This window comes from Fundulus heteroclitus, chromosome 18 (genome assembly GCF_011125445.2).
Source record: "Fundulus heteroclitus isolate FHET01 chromosome 18, MU-UCD_Fhet_4.1, whole genome shotgun sequence".
Classification (NCBI taxonomy): domain Eukaryota; kingdom Metazoa; phylum Chordata; class Actinopteri; order Cyprinodontiformes; family Fundulidae; genus Fundulus; species Fundulus heteroclitus.
Genome location: NC_046378.1, coordinates 8,683,013 through 8,699,379, shown reverse-complemented (window position 1 = coordinate 8,699,379; position 16,367 = coordinate 8,683,013). Strand labels below are relative to the sequence as shown.

General features: G+C 41.8%; 2 protein-coding genes across 4 annotated transcripts; both read left to right on the top strand.

Moving 5' to 3' along the window:
* The first annotated feature begins 1,235 nt into the window (after positions 1-1,235).
* Positions 1,236-5,773, top strand: LOC105940329 (zona pellucida sperm-binding protein 4). 2 transcript variants are annotated; one of them, XM_036150053.1, is made up of 10 exons: positions 1,244-1,524; positions 1,609-1,730; positions 1,813-1,918; positions 3,120-3,337; positions 3,409-3,497; positions 3,581-3,714; positions 4,361-4,550; positions 4,641-4,776; positions 4,897-4,957; positions 5,114-5,346. In XM_036150053.1, the coding sequence occupies exons 1-10, from the start codon at positions 1,311-1,313 to the stop codon at positions 5,200-5,202; spliced, it is 1,359 nt and encodes a 452-aa protein (XP_036005946.1). In that variant the 5' UTR covers positions 1,244-1,310; the 3' UTR covers positions 5,203-5,346. The 2 variants fall into 2 exon arrangements, with proteins under 2 accessions (XP_036005947.1, XP_036005946.1); XM_036150054.1 differs by lacking the exons at positions 4,641-4,776; positions 4,897-4,957 and having other exon boundaries at positions 1,236-1,524; positions 5,114-5,773.
* Positions 5,774-6,564: 791 nt separating this feature from the next.
* On the top strand, positions 6,565-16,321 carry dhx40 (DEAH (Asp-Glu-Ala-His) box polypeptide 40). Of its 2 annotated transcripts, none has more exons than XM_012882868.3 (17): positions 6,565-6,926; positions 9,736-9,881; positions 9,964-10,083; positions 10,183-10,419; positions 10,506-10,572; positions 11,787-11,918; positions 12,015-12,114; positions 13,209-13,295; positions 13,437-13,619; positions 13,706-13,786; positions 13,880-14,037; positions 14,228-14,342; positions 14,448-14,556; positions 15,220-15,314; positions 15,440-15,509; positions 15,616-15,844; positions 16,148-16,321. In XM_012882868.3, the coding sequence occupies exons 1-17, from the start codon at positions 6,755-6,757 to the stop codon at positions 16,267-16,269; spliced, it is 2,223 nt and encodes a 740-aa protein (XP_012738322.2). In that variant the 5' UTR covers positions 6,565-6,754; the 3' UTR covers positions 16,270-16,321. The 2 variants fall into 2 exon arrangements, with proteins under 2 accessions (XP_012738322.2, XP_021164446.2); XM_021308771.2 differs by having other exon boundaries at positions 6,742-6,922.
* The last annotated feature ends 46 nt before the right edge of the window (positions 16,322-16,367 follow it).

The window sequence follows — 16,367 nt, the reverse complement described above, 5'->3', positions numbered from 1 at the left end:
CTGCACAGTCCAGCTCTTTCTATATTACTGGCTGTTGAAGCCACACTCTCCCACTCGAACCCTCAGTGCCTCCTGCCAAAACCTACTCGTAATCCCAAAGACCAGATGTAGAAGTTCAGGGACCGCTCTTCCCAGACTGTTGACTCTGGAAGGCAATTCCTTTAGTTTGGGTTGCCTTGGGAGTCTGGACTCATTTAAAAAGCAGCAAATTTGCTCTAATTTAATCTAATTTTTTTTTTGCTTTTCATGTGTATTTTTTATTATTTTTATTTGTTTTCCATTCATGTTTTAATGATTATGTTATCTTTGATCTTTATCTATGAAATGTGCTACATAAATCAGATTTGTTTACAGTCTGCGATGGCACAGTTGGTAGCAGTGCTGCCTTGCTTCAGGGCTGTCCTGAGTTTGAACCCCCGGTCTGGGGTCTTCCTGCATGGAGTTTGCGTGTTCTCCCATGCAAACATGTGTTCTTACTCTGGCAACTATGGTTTCCTCCCACAGTACAAAAACATTGTTGCTAGCTTAACTGAATACTCTAAATTCAATTGTCAATTGGAATATTGTTAAAACAAAGCAAACATAATTATAAAATTTGTTTTATGCTAGCATTGAGCAAAATTTATGAATTATGTACAAATAATATGAACATGAATTAAGCCAAAAAGTATCATAAAGGGCTTTCCACTTCTTTTGGGGAATGCCATTTGAATAAGTGAATATGTTATTATGATTAAATTAAGTATTTTCCCCGTTCTTCCAGGGGTGCCACTGGTATGAAGGAAACAGTTTTCCATACTGGCACTTATTAACAAATATTTTAGTTCAATTTATGAAAGCGGGGAAACTTATGGTCCCCTCTGCAACAAGTGTCGACCCTAATAAATCTGATCACACAATAGATCAAATCTACCTCGTAATTGCTTGCATTCCCGTAAACTCACAGGCAGTGCATGACCCCCAAGCCTTATCAAGCTTGAACCTTATCTGGCTCACAAAACTGGTGCCCTTTAACATCATGAATCACTTTCATTTCTTCTAATTCAGTGTAAAGATAAGATTAAACTCTTCGGTGGATTCAGACGATGAGAAGAAAACGCGGAAACGTGTCTGCAGTCGGTTTTCTGCGGCAGAGATCAAAATCTCTCTCTGACCGACTTGTCAAATCCACCACAGTCAGATCAGAACACAGGGACTTTTGACTCCGGTGGGCCAATCAGAGCAAATGAGAAGCACCTGCTCCACTTGTCAGACAGAGCCTCATCAGCAGCAAAAAACAAACAAACAAAAAAAACTCACACAAAATAACTATGAAGACACGCGTCAAAGACTTTTTCTGGGTCGCAATAGTGGCCCTATCACTGCTTCATCTGAAACCTGAAGCTCAGGTTGCATCAGAACAACGCCGGCCAACGTTCCACGTTACTGCCACCAACAATACGCTGATTTGCCACGAAGACTTCATGTCCGTGTACATCTCAAAGGGGAGTTTCTTCCATCTTCCCTTCAGCATTTACGTTGAAGGTAAGTCAGACGCCGTGGCTGCATACAGTGACATTTGGCCTTGAAGTGTTTGTGGTTTCCTACGCACTTGTTTGTGTCAGACAGATGAGCACAGCGGAATTTACCAAGCCGTAGCTGTAGCAAGACGTTGCCACTACTTCCTAGGAGAAACCAACTCCTTCATCATCTTTACGGTCGCCTCCTTTGGGTGTTTTGTGAAGAAACAAGTGAGCTTCCAACAACACTCCTTTTTATCTGTTTAAACAAGTTTTGTCACATAGGACATAATTGAACTTTATTTATTGACAGAAATCTATGATGAGCCTCACTGTGGCCATCATGGCGCCTGCAGATGGAGGCACACCTAAGATCGTCCAGTCGATACATCTGACCTGCAACAGGAACATGAAAGATGGAAAGTGTGCACAGAAACCAATTTGTTTGCAAAAGTATTCGCACCCCTTGAACCTTTTCACATTTTGTCACATTACAACCATTAAAACTTCGATGTAGCTGATCAGGATTTTAGGTGATAGGCCAACACCACGTTACACATGACTGTAAGTGGAAGGGTAATGTTGCGTGGTTTTAAGTGCCGTGTAACTGGAGTCGGACCCAATTGTTGTCAAACCCCCAAAGGAAAACCTTCAGCCCCCAGAAGTTATCTAACAGTACCAGTATACGGGGTCAATCTGGATATAATCGCATCTCGTATACATGAAGGCCTCAGACGTCTGTTGGGGAAATTCAGAGAAGAAGCCAAGGAACACAGCAGGCAGGTCAGAGAGAAAGTTGTGGAGCAGTTCTAAGCAGGGTTGAGGTCAAGCAATATCTCATGAAGCGCTGTTTAATCCATCAAAGGAAAATATGAACAAGTGTATATAGCACAGCTGCAGAGGCAAGGCTTTCCACTGAAAATAGTAGGCCTGGTAAAGAGGAGCATTAAAGCGGCCACAGGCCCCATAGTGGCTGTTAAATCGTTACCGTTGCAGGGATGGTAGGAATCCACAGCCAAGGTATCTGTTGACATGTGAAGCTGGCGGACGTAAAGACAAGGAGACCCAGGAAGAAATGCTGTTAGAGGACGCAAAAGACCTGAAACCAGGGTGGGACCGTGGGGGTCCACCTTCTAGCAGGACATCCACCCCAAAGTATACAGCCAGTTTCACACTGGAGGGGAAGGTTTGAATCAAAGCATACCCAATGGAGACAAATGGCCCAGTCAAAGTTCCAACCTAAGTCCAACTGAGAATCTTTTGTAAGAGTTGAAAATTGCTTTTCATCGCTCAGCTGTGGCCAGCCGTGAACGTGAACACTTGGAAATGGAAAAAATATGGCAATAATGTATCTAGATGTGTAAAACTGTTAGAGACACAACCCAAAAGACTGGCAGCAAAAGGTGGTTCTGATCATTATTGATTGAATATAAAGGCACATTGCAACTTTCAGAGAATTATTTGTCAAAAAAGCAAACCCTGCATTCACTAGAACAACTCATCACAACACATCAGTTAGTTTTTGTAATGTGACAAAAAAAGCTGAAGTGGTTTACTTTTTCCAAGACGCTGCTCTTTTACGGTTCTGTTTATTGGTGACTCTTGAAATTCTTTCTGCAGAGACAAGCACGTTTCACTTTCCAGACATGTCAAGGAAGGGTTTCTGCACCAAAAAAGGGTTTAATATCACCATTCCTGGGAATGCCACAGTCCCACCTCTGAACTTGGATGCAGTCTGGATTTCTTCCGACCATAATCATAAATGTGTCCCCCACAAAAGTTCCCCTGACTCTGTAACTTTCAGCTTCCCGTTTACAGATTGTGGTACCCACTCTATGGTAAGTAATACATCCCCTTCCATCTTTTAAACAGCAATTTAGAGGATAATTTGGGCGCGTTTGTCTTACAGATAGCAGATGGGAATATCACTTACTCTGTCATTGTCAAGGGTAACCAACATTTCAGGAAAGGAGCCATAGTTCGTGACGCTCCATTCCGGTAAGGCGGAAAAAAAAACAAAAACGTTTTTGCTTCATTTTGAACTAGTAACTAATTTCTATTTTCTTTCTTTTGTTTTTCAGCCTAACTGTGCGATGTAGCTTTGCACTGACTCGAATGGCTCAACTGGGTATCGCAGTTCAGCAAAGCGAATCGTATTACCCATCAGTGCTGAACAGCACAGGGATACTTAGGGCTGAAATGAGGTTTGCCAAAGGTCGAGACTTCGTATGATGTCATCATTTAGGACAGATCTTATGGTTTAAGATCTTAATGTATAACGGAGCCTGTCCTAAGCTGTAAGGAGGCCTCTTAGAACTCGGTTCTGGGAACCTCCGTCTAACATCTTGCACATGTATCAAATGTTTTATGTATTATACATCTACTAGAAGCTCAACTAAAAAACATTATCACAACTGCAACAACTGAACATGTTGCATGAATAACACTGATTCACATAGTTTTCATACTGAGAACAATTCAGAATGGGTCTGTTTTTATTAAAACATGTTTCTGGTTCTAATAGAAATTTTGCAGGTAGAGGAAGGAGATTATCCTCTAACTGAGCTCCTATGTTGAATCAAAATGATTCCAGACAATTTCAGGGAAAGCCAATAACTTCTTTTGACGTTGACACAGTTTGAAATGTAGTCTAAAGTGATTTAATGAAAAATCCAAGATGGGAAGTTTTGTTTTGACCCTCTGTTGGGTTCTGGTGCCTTAAGCCTCCTGCCTAGGTTGCTTAGAGTTCAGACAGGTTTAGATGCATAATATGCTCAACAGAACAGCTAAAAAAAATCCCTGACCATTCTGGAGGAAAGTAACTTTACAATAAGTTTATATTGATATTTTCCCCCCTACAGATTCCTCTTATAGATCATTTTATTCCACTAGCAACCCCCCAATAGTAACTGAGCTGGATCAGCCTGTGCATGTGGAGGTGTTTATTGTCAAACATGACGACGTGGACCTGTCGCTGCTCCTGGAGGATTGCTGGGCGACTCCGACTGACGACCCACAGGACCCACTAAGATGGAATCTACTCATTAAAGGGTAATCGATTGGGACTAAGAAGTTGATTTTAGGAGAGGCCTAATGTATGACATGACAACAAAAACCTGTATTTCTTGACCTTTTCATAAGGTGTCCCTTTGCCGGAGATAGCCACAGAACAGTTGTGTTGCCGGTCTCTGATAAGGAAACGACAAATCCCTCCCTTCACAAATGGTTTGTTGTCAGGCTGTTCTCCTTTGTGAACCCTTCAACTTTTAAAAACCTGGTATGGATCATAAATGTAAAAAAAAAAAAAAATCATCAGTTTCAATGCTCTCAAAGGGTTTTCTGAGTTGTTTGTTTTTTTTTTTTTTTTTTTTTGTACATTTCCCATATTCTCCAACAGGTGTACTTCCACTGTAATATAGAGATCTGTAAAGGACCAAACTGCTTACAACACTGTACAGGTGGGCTGCCAAAACATTACCTGTTAAAGCGATTCAGTTTCCCAAACCTCTATATGATGGATTAATGTTCCTTTAAATAGCCAAATTGATTACGCATAATTGAAGTTGGCTCACATACACAAAACAACTACATAATTGCTTTTCTTTGTCTTGCAGGGAAGCGCAAACAAAGAGTCCCACCAGCGACTGGGGAGAAGGGGGTTCCCAGCATCGCCTCGGGTGGACCTCTTCTGTACCTGCTCTAAATATTTAGACGGGGAATTCTTAGTTTCAATGCCATTTATTTTCGCAATCTTAAATGATTCAGTCACTGTTATGAACTAAAAAAAAATAAAAATGCCCCTTACCAAACATTTTATTCCAAATAAATCAGTAGTTTCTTTCATGTGGTTTAAAAAATCCTTGCTGTTGACAGATGGTTTGCAGTGCCTGGCAAAAGTGTTTACATCCTTTGAACTGTGAATTTTGTAACATTACATCGACAGACTTCAATGTATTTTAGTGTACAATTGTAAAATGCAATTTGTTGACTTCAAAAGTCCCTAAATTAGTGAAAGGTCCACCACTGTGGGATTTTAATCTCAGTATAAATGTATCTGTTCTGTGAAGGCCTAAGGTGTCTGTAGAGAGCATTAGTGAACAAAGGCACATAAAGCTCAGGGATAAAGTTGTGGGAGATTTTAAACCTGGGTTAGGTTTAAAAAAAATCTAAAAATAGCTTATTCTAAGATTTAAACAACTCACAGAGCACTGTTTAATACGTTTATATTAAAATGGAAAGTATTATGAGACAATTACAAACCCGTGAATGCATGACTGTCCACCTGGAATGATAGGCTAGAGAGAAGAGCATTATTAACAGTAGCAGCGAAGGGGCCCGATTCTGTTTACAGGATAACTACACACTCCCAAAATCTGGCTCTAGTGGAAGAGTGGCAAGAAGAGGGCCACTGTTTATTAAAAAGAAGTCCCATTTCAGTTTGCCATTAGCAGTTTAAGAATTTGACCGAACATGTGCGAGAAGAGGCTCTATTCAGAGGGGAAACTTGATCCCTTTGACTTAATTTATATGGAAAACGCCATCTGTAGCAGAAAACTCCACACCATCTCATCCCAAAGGGGAAACATGGTGGTAGCAGCATCAAGCGATGGAGATGCTCTCTTTAGCAGGGAGAGGGAAAGAGCTCAGAGCTGGTGGTAAGAGGAAGTGTGATCCTTGAAGAAAACCTGTCAGACTTTAGGCAGGTGTGAAAATGACCATGAACAGACAGCCAGAGCTGCCATGTAATGTTTCAGATTAAACCTTCGAAATCCTCATAGAAATACATAAAAATGTGTGTAACATTTCCAGGGGAATGCATAATTAAGCAAAGCAGGATATGGTTACCTTCCTTATGACGTGAACTTAATTATTTTATTATTTAACAGTTCGGGACATAACTGGAGATCTTCAGACTTGGTTCTATTTTTTCCCCAGATGTGTGAATACAATTACTTTATTAAATGTATCTGATAAATCGACATTTTTGCAAACGTCTCGTTTTTGGCGTGAGGTCTTTTATTTTGGTGGGTACCACCACGTCATGTGATCCCGGAAGGACCAATAGCAGAGAAGAAGAAGTCGTTGTGCGGAAGTTTGTGAGGCATCATGTCGTGTTTGCAACGAATGTTTCTAAATGTTGGGAAGTTTTGTTTTTTCCTCCTCGGAGCTCATGTAGAATATTGAACTCTGCTTAGGGAGTCTGAGCTCAGCACGCGTCTCTTTGTCCGTCCCTCGCTTGTAAAAGTTCTCGCGTGATGTCCAAAGAAACGGGACGGACGCTCAAAGGCGGCGAGCCGAAGCAGCTGCCTATCTATCCGCACAAAAACAAGCTGGTCCAGGCGGTCAGACACAACCCCTTCCTCATAGTCACCGGCGAGACGGGAAGCGGGAAGACCACACAGCTGCCGCAGTACCTGTATCAGGCAGGTAGGATGCCGTAGTTAAAAAAAAAAAAAAAACATCAACTAGACCAGGGGTCTGCAACCTGTGGCTCTGGAGCCGCAAGTGGCTCTTTGGACCTTCCACAGTGGCTCTTTTGGCTACAATTATGGTATTTAAATGTAATAATAAATGCAAGTTTTAGCTGTTTTTTTCTTGGAATAATTCCATTTAATTTTCACAACAGAATGATGCTAAAAGTGCCACTAATATTTTATTTTATATATTTTCTACATATTTCCTACAGTAGATCTTTATCAAAAATTAAAACTTGTCTTTTTTAAAAAGGTCAGGTACATTTGCGGCTCTGAACGAGTTTAATTCAAGTGGACTGTAGGCAAAATGGCTCTTTAGACTGTAAAGGTTGCAGGCCCCTGAACTAGAGCTTTGAGGGTTCACATCGCTGGTTCCCAATGTTGGGCTCGGGGGCCAACTGAGGGTCACGGAGCCACATGTGTGAGGTCACTTGAACTGCATAATGAAACTAATACTGGTAAAGCTTATTTATGTTATAGACCAGGGGTCACCAACATGGTGCACGGGGCACCAGGTAGCTGCCAAGAACCACATGTGGTGCCCAAAAGCCTGTTTAAAATTAAAAGAAAAATAGCACGACCCTCCAGTGAGCTGCCTTTAAAACATTTTATTCAGTTGGGCGTTCTTTTTAATAATTGTATTCACATAGATCTAAGAACGACAAAAGCATTAAAAGGGTCAATGACGTGACGTGCAGATTTTCGTGTCCGAGTGCACTACTTTGGTTTAAAATATTTTTTAATGATTTATAATAAGCATTATTTTATTCTATAAAACCTGTTTAATTTGAACATATTTCCAGTTTGTCATAAAAATGATACATATTTTATGTTTTGCCATCTCAAACCCTCAAAATGTCAGGTGGCGCAACAGTCCGAGCAAGTAAACACTATGTAAAATAGCTTATTTGTCATTGACCCAAAAATACATTTATCATGAAGTTAAGGTGAGCTTGGAGTATTGTAATTCAAAGCTCAGTACAGGTTCGTATGACACAGTACCGATGAAGTAGCTATGTCTCAAAAAGGTTGGTGGTCCCTAGATGTTCGAGGATCTCTAGAGGAATACTCGGAAATGGGTAGATGCAGTTTTACCTTTTCAACTACAAGTTATAGACTGTTGCTTGTTAAGAAAAATAGTGAATCAGCCAATCACCTTCTCAATGCATCTATATTGCATTCCATCTGCCTCGGAAAACAGAAATAGGAGCTGATTAAGTGTTCCAGTTAATACAGCAGGAGAAGTCGGGATTCCAAAAAAAACCCCAGAAGGTTAAGATACTAATATGGCAACGGCCTGGAAAGATGTTTTGCTTATAGTAACTCTTATAAACGTCCTTCTAAGCTGTACCTTCCACACGCAAACAGGACTTTTAATTTGTTTGGTTCAGAGTTTCAGCCGCTACATGTAACCCTGATTTTAGACGCACTCTTATGGGCTCGACACACGGGGAGCGACAGACGACAGCGACTAATGGCTTTCATCGCCACCGTTGAGGCGACAGTCGCTCTCCCTCCTCCAGCCAAGCGATGTCCAAATCTGTGTGTGTGAAATTCCGAGCTCGTACAGGTGTTCGACTTTGGTCGCCGTCGCTTGGCACTACAGCCATTTACCTGGATGAGCCATGAGGTCCGGCCTTAAAATTATGCTTTCCCCCGTGCTGTTTCCTTGTCTAATATAGCATGACCCCGGTTGTATTTTTCTTTTGTAGAGTAGACATAAAAGCAAGATTTCAGTCAATACCAAAAATATCTTCTGACTCTTCTTCCTTGTTGGCCACGGACTGCTTTAAAAATATCAAAAGCCCTCAAATTTCATAACCAATAAAATTTCTGGGAAATAAGCAATCGCTGCCGTCGCGTCCCGTGTGTTGGGTCTCCACCGCAGTGGCGAGGAAAGCCATTAGTCGCTGTCGTCTGTCGCTGCCCGTGTCTGGAGCCCGTTATAACTGCATCTTGTTAAATAAACACGCTTTATCACAGCTTACTGTTTTTGATGCGAAGAGCTGCCATGTTGTCTCTCCGACTTTCCGAGGGGAAAGTCCGACTATAGCGGCCGTTACAGTTCACTTTTCCGATCGGAAGGCGGGAATGCAACACTAGACGTGGTGTGGACAACTTGCTGAAGTTCTTGTGAAGCCTTGTTAGTGTCAATGGAGAATAGGCAGAGTGGTTCACGGTGGTAAAAATCACAACAGTAGCGCAAAGAACCACGTGTTCCAGCTAGCAAAAAACCATCTCTACCTGGACGACGTGTCAAACCTCAAAACAGAAGAGCTACAGCAGCAGAAAACCACACTGGTGCCACTCTTATCAGCTAAGAACAAGAAGCTGAGGCTACAGTTCACACAATCGCACCACAATTACACAATAATGTCTCTTTAGTCTTAATTGTAGCTGCAACGTTCAGACGGTGGGGGCAGAATCTGGCACTAACAGCATAACTGTATCAGTGATTTAGGCCTGTGGCGTCAGCATAATGGTGTGGGAGATATTATTTAACCTCATCGTTGAACACCACAGGCTACCAGGTTGCTGTCCATCCCTTTATAACCACAAGTAGAAGAACAGCTCCGATGTTTATTGTTTTTTTTTATTGATAGCTTTTCTTTTTGGTTACTCCTCTGTTCTTACTATTTAATCTTGTTTGGTTCTTTCGATTTTTAGGCTATAAACCACTGAAGTGTCTGGAATGAGTTTTTTAAGAATAATTACAGAACAACTTAAACCGTTTCACTTTGAATCTGTCTCTGTACGCTTAGGCTATTGTAAGGATGGTAAGGTCGGCGTCACCCAGCCTCGCCGCGTGGCGGCCATCACTGTGGCTCAGAGGGTCGCTCAGGAGATGAAGTGCACGCTGGGCAGAGAGGTTGGATACCAAGTGCGGTTTGATGACTGCACGTCCCAGGTGAGAGGTCGCCGATGTCCTAAAGGAAGAAACTCGAAAAAAGGAATCCTAAAATAATTTAGGTGACAACTGTCTGTGGCAGGACACGGTGGTGAAGTACATGACGGATGGATGCTTGCTCCGCGAAGTCTTGGCAGACCCGTCCCTCTCTCAGTACAGCGTCGTGATACTGGACGAAGTCCATGAACGCAGTCTGAACACGGTGAGTCGGAGTCTCTGTGCAGGACCGGTGCCGTAGCCGCAGGGACGCTTCGGTTCTTCCTCCCGCCGTTGCGCTGAGCCCTGCTTTCTCTCACCACAGGACATCCTTTTGGGTTTATTAAAGAACGTTTTCTGTAACTCCGCTGGGGCCACCAAGGGGCGGTCTTTTCCCCTTAAAGTGGTGGTGATGTCGGCCACATTGGAAACCGACAAGCTGTCAGCTTTTTTCAACAACTGTCCGGTCTTTGAAATCCCTGGGAGGGTCTTCCCTGTGACGTGCACGTTCGGCTCGGCTGTGGGTCCCAAAGATGTGGAAAGCTCCTTTTATGTCAAAGAGGTATTGTCTCTGATTCATGTGTGGTTTCTATATGATCCTGTATTTTTCATTTTATGATTTATTTATGTTTTTTTTTTACTTTGCAGGTGGTAAAAGTGGCCCTGGATGTCCATACCAGTGAACAGGCTGGGGATATTCTGGTGTTTTTGACAGGTAAGTAATAAAAATCGCCATTATATTCAGTCTCCTGCACAACCATTCACACTTTTTTACATTTTGTTATGGAACAACCACAGACTTGAAAATATTTAGCTGGGCAAAGAGAACATTGGCCAGGAGTTAGAGTTAGGTGGAAGATCGATGGAGCTAGACACGGCATTCCTGGGGGTAAAAAAACATTTAAAGTTTGCAAAAGACTTGAGACTGGGGTGAAGGTTTGTCTTCCACCAGGTCAACAACACTAAACGTACAGTCTGGGCTACAGTAGATGGTTACACCAGGCACAGCCATGTGCTAGAATGGCCCAGTCAAAGTCCAGAACACAGGCCAGCCACATGTGGCTCCAGAGCAGCGACTGGCTCAATGGCTCTTAACCACTTTGGCTAAAAATGATAAAGATTTTATGAATAAAAATAAAGAATTAATGTTTTTAATTATACATATAATAACTGCAGGTTTTAAGTTTCCACAACCGAATGATAAAAGTAGCAGCGATCTTTTTTTAAGACTCATTCCTCTTGTGATTATGTTGGAGACCAGGTGCTTTTTTTTTTTTTTTTACACCATTTCCACAAATATCAATGTCCCATAAATCTTGTTTTTAATTTATCCTCTTTTTGCAACAAAAAAATACATTTCAAAGCCTAAAAGTAGAATTAAAATTGTGGGTTTTTTTTATAAAAAGAAAAAAAGAAAACAAGTTTCTTATAGTAGATATTTACTAAAACGGATTTACCTTTTTTTTTTCACCATCAAAAAGTCAGGGAACAGTTGCGGCTCTGACAGGGTTTTGTTTCTCTGGACTGAAGGCAGAAATGGCTCTTTGGATTGTAAAGGTTGAAGACCCCTGGTCTAAACCCAAATCCAACACTGAATCTGTGGCAAGACTTTCAACAAAAATTATGTTTTGTTATGCTCTCCATTCAACCTGAATGAATTTGAGGCAATTTTTACAAACAACAATAAGCATCATTCTCAATGTCTAAATGTACAAAGCTGCTGGGGTGACCTGAAAATATGTTTAACTGCAGTAGACAGGCAGTTCTGCAAGGTTCACTCAGGGGGACTGAATACACTTAACAAACTTTTAGGTTTTTTAGTTGCTCTACCTGGTGTTTTTTTTCTTTTCTTCCTTCCACCTCATAATTATGCGCAACTTAATCCCAATAAAATAAGCTGCCGTTTTGTGATTGCAATGTGTTCGACAGGCCAGTCAGAGATCGAGCATGCCTGTGACTTGTTGTTCGACAAAGCTGAAAATATTGACTATCGCTATGATGTGCTGGACCGCACCGTGGAGGGGATCCTCATTTTACCCCTTTATGGATCGATGCCCACTGGTATGACCCGGAAATTGCTCGTCTACTCCTGTAGGTTATCTGTGTGGGGATGGGCGCCACTGGAATGTGATGATCCCGTTCTTGTTCCCGTTCCAGATCAGCAGAGACAGATCTTTCAGCCGCCGCCTCCGGGAATCAGAAAGTGTGTGGTAGCCACAAACATTGCAGCAACATCCCTCACCATCAATGGTATTAAGTAAGTCAAGCTTGACCTGCTGGTAATTTACCAAACAAGGTACAGGTTGAAAGAAAATGAGCAAATCCCTTCATTCCAACCTTTTGAAACATCTTTTTGCAGCAAATTGTAAAAATAACGAGATGTTTAATTATAGACAACAGTTCTTGGTTGCAGTTTTTATCTTAAATGCTTACGTTTACCTCATCCACTGTAAAGACCCCCTAGTTGGCAGCAATCTAACAGTCTCGTTACAAGCCATGCACAAATGTTTCATTTTCATTACAGGCAGAATCACAGGTAATAGACCCCTTAACAATCAGCCATTCTGAAATTGGTGTAATTAACTTTTCCTCAAAACAGGAAAGACAACAGGCCACTAAATTAAGGCAGATGTGTGTTGGTTTACATAAGTCGGAAAGTGCCTACAAAATGAATAGCTACTTGGCTAAACCGGTTTTCCATCAAAGCAATCGTCAAAAAAAAAACTAAAACTGTGACAAATAAGGAGTTTTACCTTGTCACTCTAAAGAGTAATTCATTTTAGGACTTTGACGTAGCTTCACATACATTTTGGCTTGTGACCTGGCATTGGTCTATTGATAAAGTCTGCTGCTGAAGTCTTTACCTTCACAGACTTTATTTTCAGACCATTTGAAAGTAGGTAAATTGTGCTTAAAAAATGTGTTTTTACACATTTTTACCAGGGCTGCAGATATATGCACAAAGCTGGTGACCTAACAGAGCAGTAGTGTTCCTGACATGTTTGCTCTGTGTCTGCTGGCCCCATAGCAGCTGGGGATGTGGATCTGTTTTGAGTTTTCTTTAAACTTTTGGTTGCCAGTGTTGAGAATAGTTTGCTATATAAATAATACATTAAATGGTTAGTTGCAAAGCTAAATTCTGTATTGAAAAATAACTTATCTGAGGTACAGTCAGTGCAAAGTGACTTAAGTTAATAATGACATTGGTCTTACCCCCATGTAGAGCTCAGTAACACACTTTATTATTAGTCAGCAGCACAAACAGTGCTTAGAATAGGGTTTGGTTAAATCTGTGTTTCCTCTCTAAAAGCGCCTCTTCCTCCTCCTCATGCTTTTCTTTTTTTCATGTAGGTACATCGTAGACAGCGGCTTCGTGAAGCAGCTCAATCACAACTCCAGGGTGGGCATGGACGTGTTGGAGGTTGTGCCAATTTCAAAGTAAGTCCCAGTAGCAAACCCTGCCTTGAGACATGAATAGGCTGCAGAGAGAGTGCTCAAGCTGGATTTTCAATCAATCAATCTTTATTGTCAACTACAATTTGCATTGTAATCGAAATGGGCCGATCTTCTCTGAAACAGGAGCGAGGCTCAGCAGAGAGCGGGCCGAGCTGGGAGAACCTCTGCCGGGAAGTGCTTTCGGATCTATACCAAGGAGTTCTGGGAGAAGTGCATGCCGGAGTATACGGTTCCTGAGATCCAGAGGACAAGTCTGACCGCCGTGATCCTCACGCTGAAGTGCCTCGGTGTTCATGATGTTATCAGGTACGTCGTTTGCTCTTTTATGCCTCTGATGCTCCTTCACTTTATGGTTTCTAAGTTATTCAGTAGGAAATGTGGGTTTCTTCTAGGTTTCCTTACCTGGACTGTCCAGAGGAAAGGTTTATCCTTGAAGCACTAAAGCAGCTCTACCAGTTCGACGCTATTGACAGGTGAGCGTTGGTACGCGCCGGTCCTCTGGTTTTCCAAACAGATCAGCTGCAGCTCTCCCAGACACTAAACGAGCCGGTATCTTTCTGACCTAGGAGAGGCAAAGTGACCAAGCTCGGGGAGCTAATGGTGGAATTCCCCCTGCACCCGGGTCTCACCAGGGCTCTGCTTAAAGCCGCCTCCCTGGGCTGCGAAGACCTGCTGCTCCCTGTGGCCGCCATGCTGTCTGTGGAGAACATCTTCATCAGGCCAGGTCAGCCCATGAGAATTTTGTGACCTGAACTTTAAGTTGCAAGCAAAGCAGAGCTTGGAGAACATGAGAGGCAACTTCAGAGTGCATACCACTGCTACAGCTTATGGAAAACCATATGTGCAGAAGTATAAAAAGATGTGTGTAATAAAGACATGAGGTGCTTGTTTTGTTCATCCTTTGCTCCCTGCAGGTCATCCTGACAAGCAGAAAGAGGCGGCTAAGAAGCACAGAGCGCTGGCGGCTACAACCGGCAGCATGAACGATTTCGCTACTCTTCTCAGTGTGTTTAACTCCTGCAAGTCCAGGTGGGGGAGAGGACAGAGCAAAGCGATCAACAACTAAAATGTCTGTCCATGTTTTGTACTCACACTCCCCCCCACACTCACACTCTCTTTTCCCCCACTCTGCAGTGACAGGCCTTCAGCCTGGTGCAAGGAGAACTGGATCCATTGGAGGGCGCTCAAGTCGGCCTTCAGCGTTGAGACTCAGCTCAGAGAGATTCTCCTCCGCCTCCAGCAGGTACACCATCTACATCACCTACTAAGGCATGCTGCCTATTTATTATGTGTGTGTATATAAATAAATAAAAACAAAATGTCTAGACACAGAACAGGGTGAACATGGCATGCTCTCTGCTTGTCAGGCTTTTTTAAAGCAACACGGTAGAATAGATTAGGACAGGAAAAGGAAAAACTATATATATATACCTAAAAAAATGTACAGGTTGATGTTTGTGCTGGTTGATCTGGTTTGGTTCAGTTTGTTGGGCATGTTGGGCCCTCGGCTGTCGCCTGGGGGCCCCAGTAGTGTTAATCTCGCTTCCTGAGTTGGGGTGGGAATGAAAAATATCTTGTTTACTGTATGGCAAATACAAAAATAATAGCAATATGAATGAGAAAAGTGTTGTTACTGTTATTGCATATAGGCGCAGATTTTTGTTGTCCTCCATTATCAAAAATATATTACATTTTATCAAAATTTTGGTTTTATCTGTTTATATACAGTATCTCTGCATAATTCTGTTGTGCACATAAAGAAGAGCATATAACTTTGTAGCATAATTATCAACATTTCTACCTATGTAAATGTTTCTTTTTCTAATCATGATGCACTCTGCTTTGGCCACTCATACGATGAAAAACTAATTCTTTGCTTTTGCGGATGTGCACTCTTATCTTTCAGAGGAGAGATTTTCCTGTTGAAGCCTTTGACGGGAATAAAAGTGAACTCTTCAGACGGTGCCTGTGTGCAGGATACTTCACCAATGTCGCCAGAAGGTATCACCGATACTAACTAGATGGTGGGACTTACTTCCCCGCAGTTATTCTCAAATGTTCTATATTGTTAAGAATTTATTGTACTTTTTTTTTTTAGTTGTGAATCATATTTTTCCCCTAAACAGATCTGTCGGAAAAGTGTTTTGCACGATGGACGGCCATGGATCTATGGTTCATATCCATCCATCATCATCGGTGAGCATTCAGTTTCTACATTTCACATTGAGACGGCAACAAAGATCAACGCTTCAGATGGGTTTTTGAACTAGTGGTGATCCGTCGTTGTTTTTTTTTTTTCAAGTTGTTTGAGCAGGAGGCCGAGCTGAACTGGGTCATCTTCCATGATGTGCTGGTGACCTCAAAGATGTTCATCAGGACGGCTTGTCCGATTCGCTATGAGTGGGTCAAGGATTTATTACCTAAGCTCCATGAAGTGGACGTGTATGAGCTGAGCAGTGTGGCAAGACAGGAAGTTACAGAAGACGAGATGGTGAAATGGGAGAGCAGGGAAGCAGCCAAAAGACAACAAGGTGTCCAAACTAATAAGATTTTTTTTGTAATCTCTGATTAAATCTATGCATAAATCCACTACAATAGAATTAGAGGAAAAAAAATCCAAAAGTATTTAAAGTGTTTTTTTTTTTAAATTCTAATTGCAATGAGACGCTAATATAACAATTTCCTGGAGCATTGTATTTTGAACAGTTTTTGTGTCTCAACACACAAGAATTTTGTTCCCAATGTTGTTTATATCCTGGCATTGCTATGAAAAGTAATCACGAACAATCCAGATTTTTCTGTTTGCCTAACAGTCCATATGTTCCCTTCCTCAGAGGGTTCTGCTGAAGATGCCCTCAAGAAGCTGGAGAAACGCAACAACGAAGCCACAGTGAGCGACGCTCGAGCTCGCTACCTGCAAAGGAAGCAGCAAAGACAGCAAAGTAAAGCTCTCTGACCCAAAGGAGATGGCTTTTTTTTTGCAGTTATTTGTATTTTTTTTAATCAATAAATATTTTTTTATGAAAAATAAATACTAAATTGCATCTGTCTTTA

Bases quoted from the DNA above. Each gene is read 5' to 3' on its own strand.
- LOC105940329 (XM_036150053.1), top strand. From the start codon at position 1,311: ATGAAGACACGCGTCAAAGACTTTTTCTGGGTCGCAATAGTGGCCCTA. The intron at 3,338-3,408 runs GTAAGTAATACA...TTTGTCTTACAG, and splicing joins ATTGTGGTACCCACTCTATG to ATAGCAGATGGGAATATCAC. The intron at 3,498-3,580 runs GTAAGGCGGAAA...TTTGTTTTTCAG, and splicing joins GTTCGTGACGCTCCATTCCG to CCTAACTGTGCGATGTAGCT.
- dhx40 (XM_012882868.3), top strand. From the start codon at position 6,755: ATGTCCAAAGAAACGGGACGGACGCTCAAAGGCGGCGAGCCGAAGCAG. The intron at 10,420-10,505 runs GTATTGTCTCTG...TTTACTTTGCAG, and splicing joins GCTCCTTTTATGTCAAAGAG to GTGGTAAAAGTGGCCCTGGA. The intron at 13,296-13,436 runs GTAAGTCCCAGT...TCTCTGAAACAG, and splicing joins GAGGTTGTGCCAATTTCAAA to GAGCGAGGCTCAGCAGAGAG.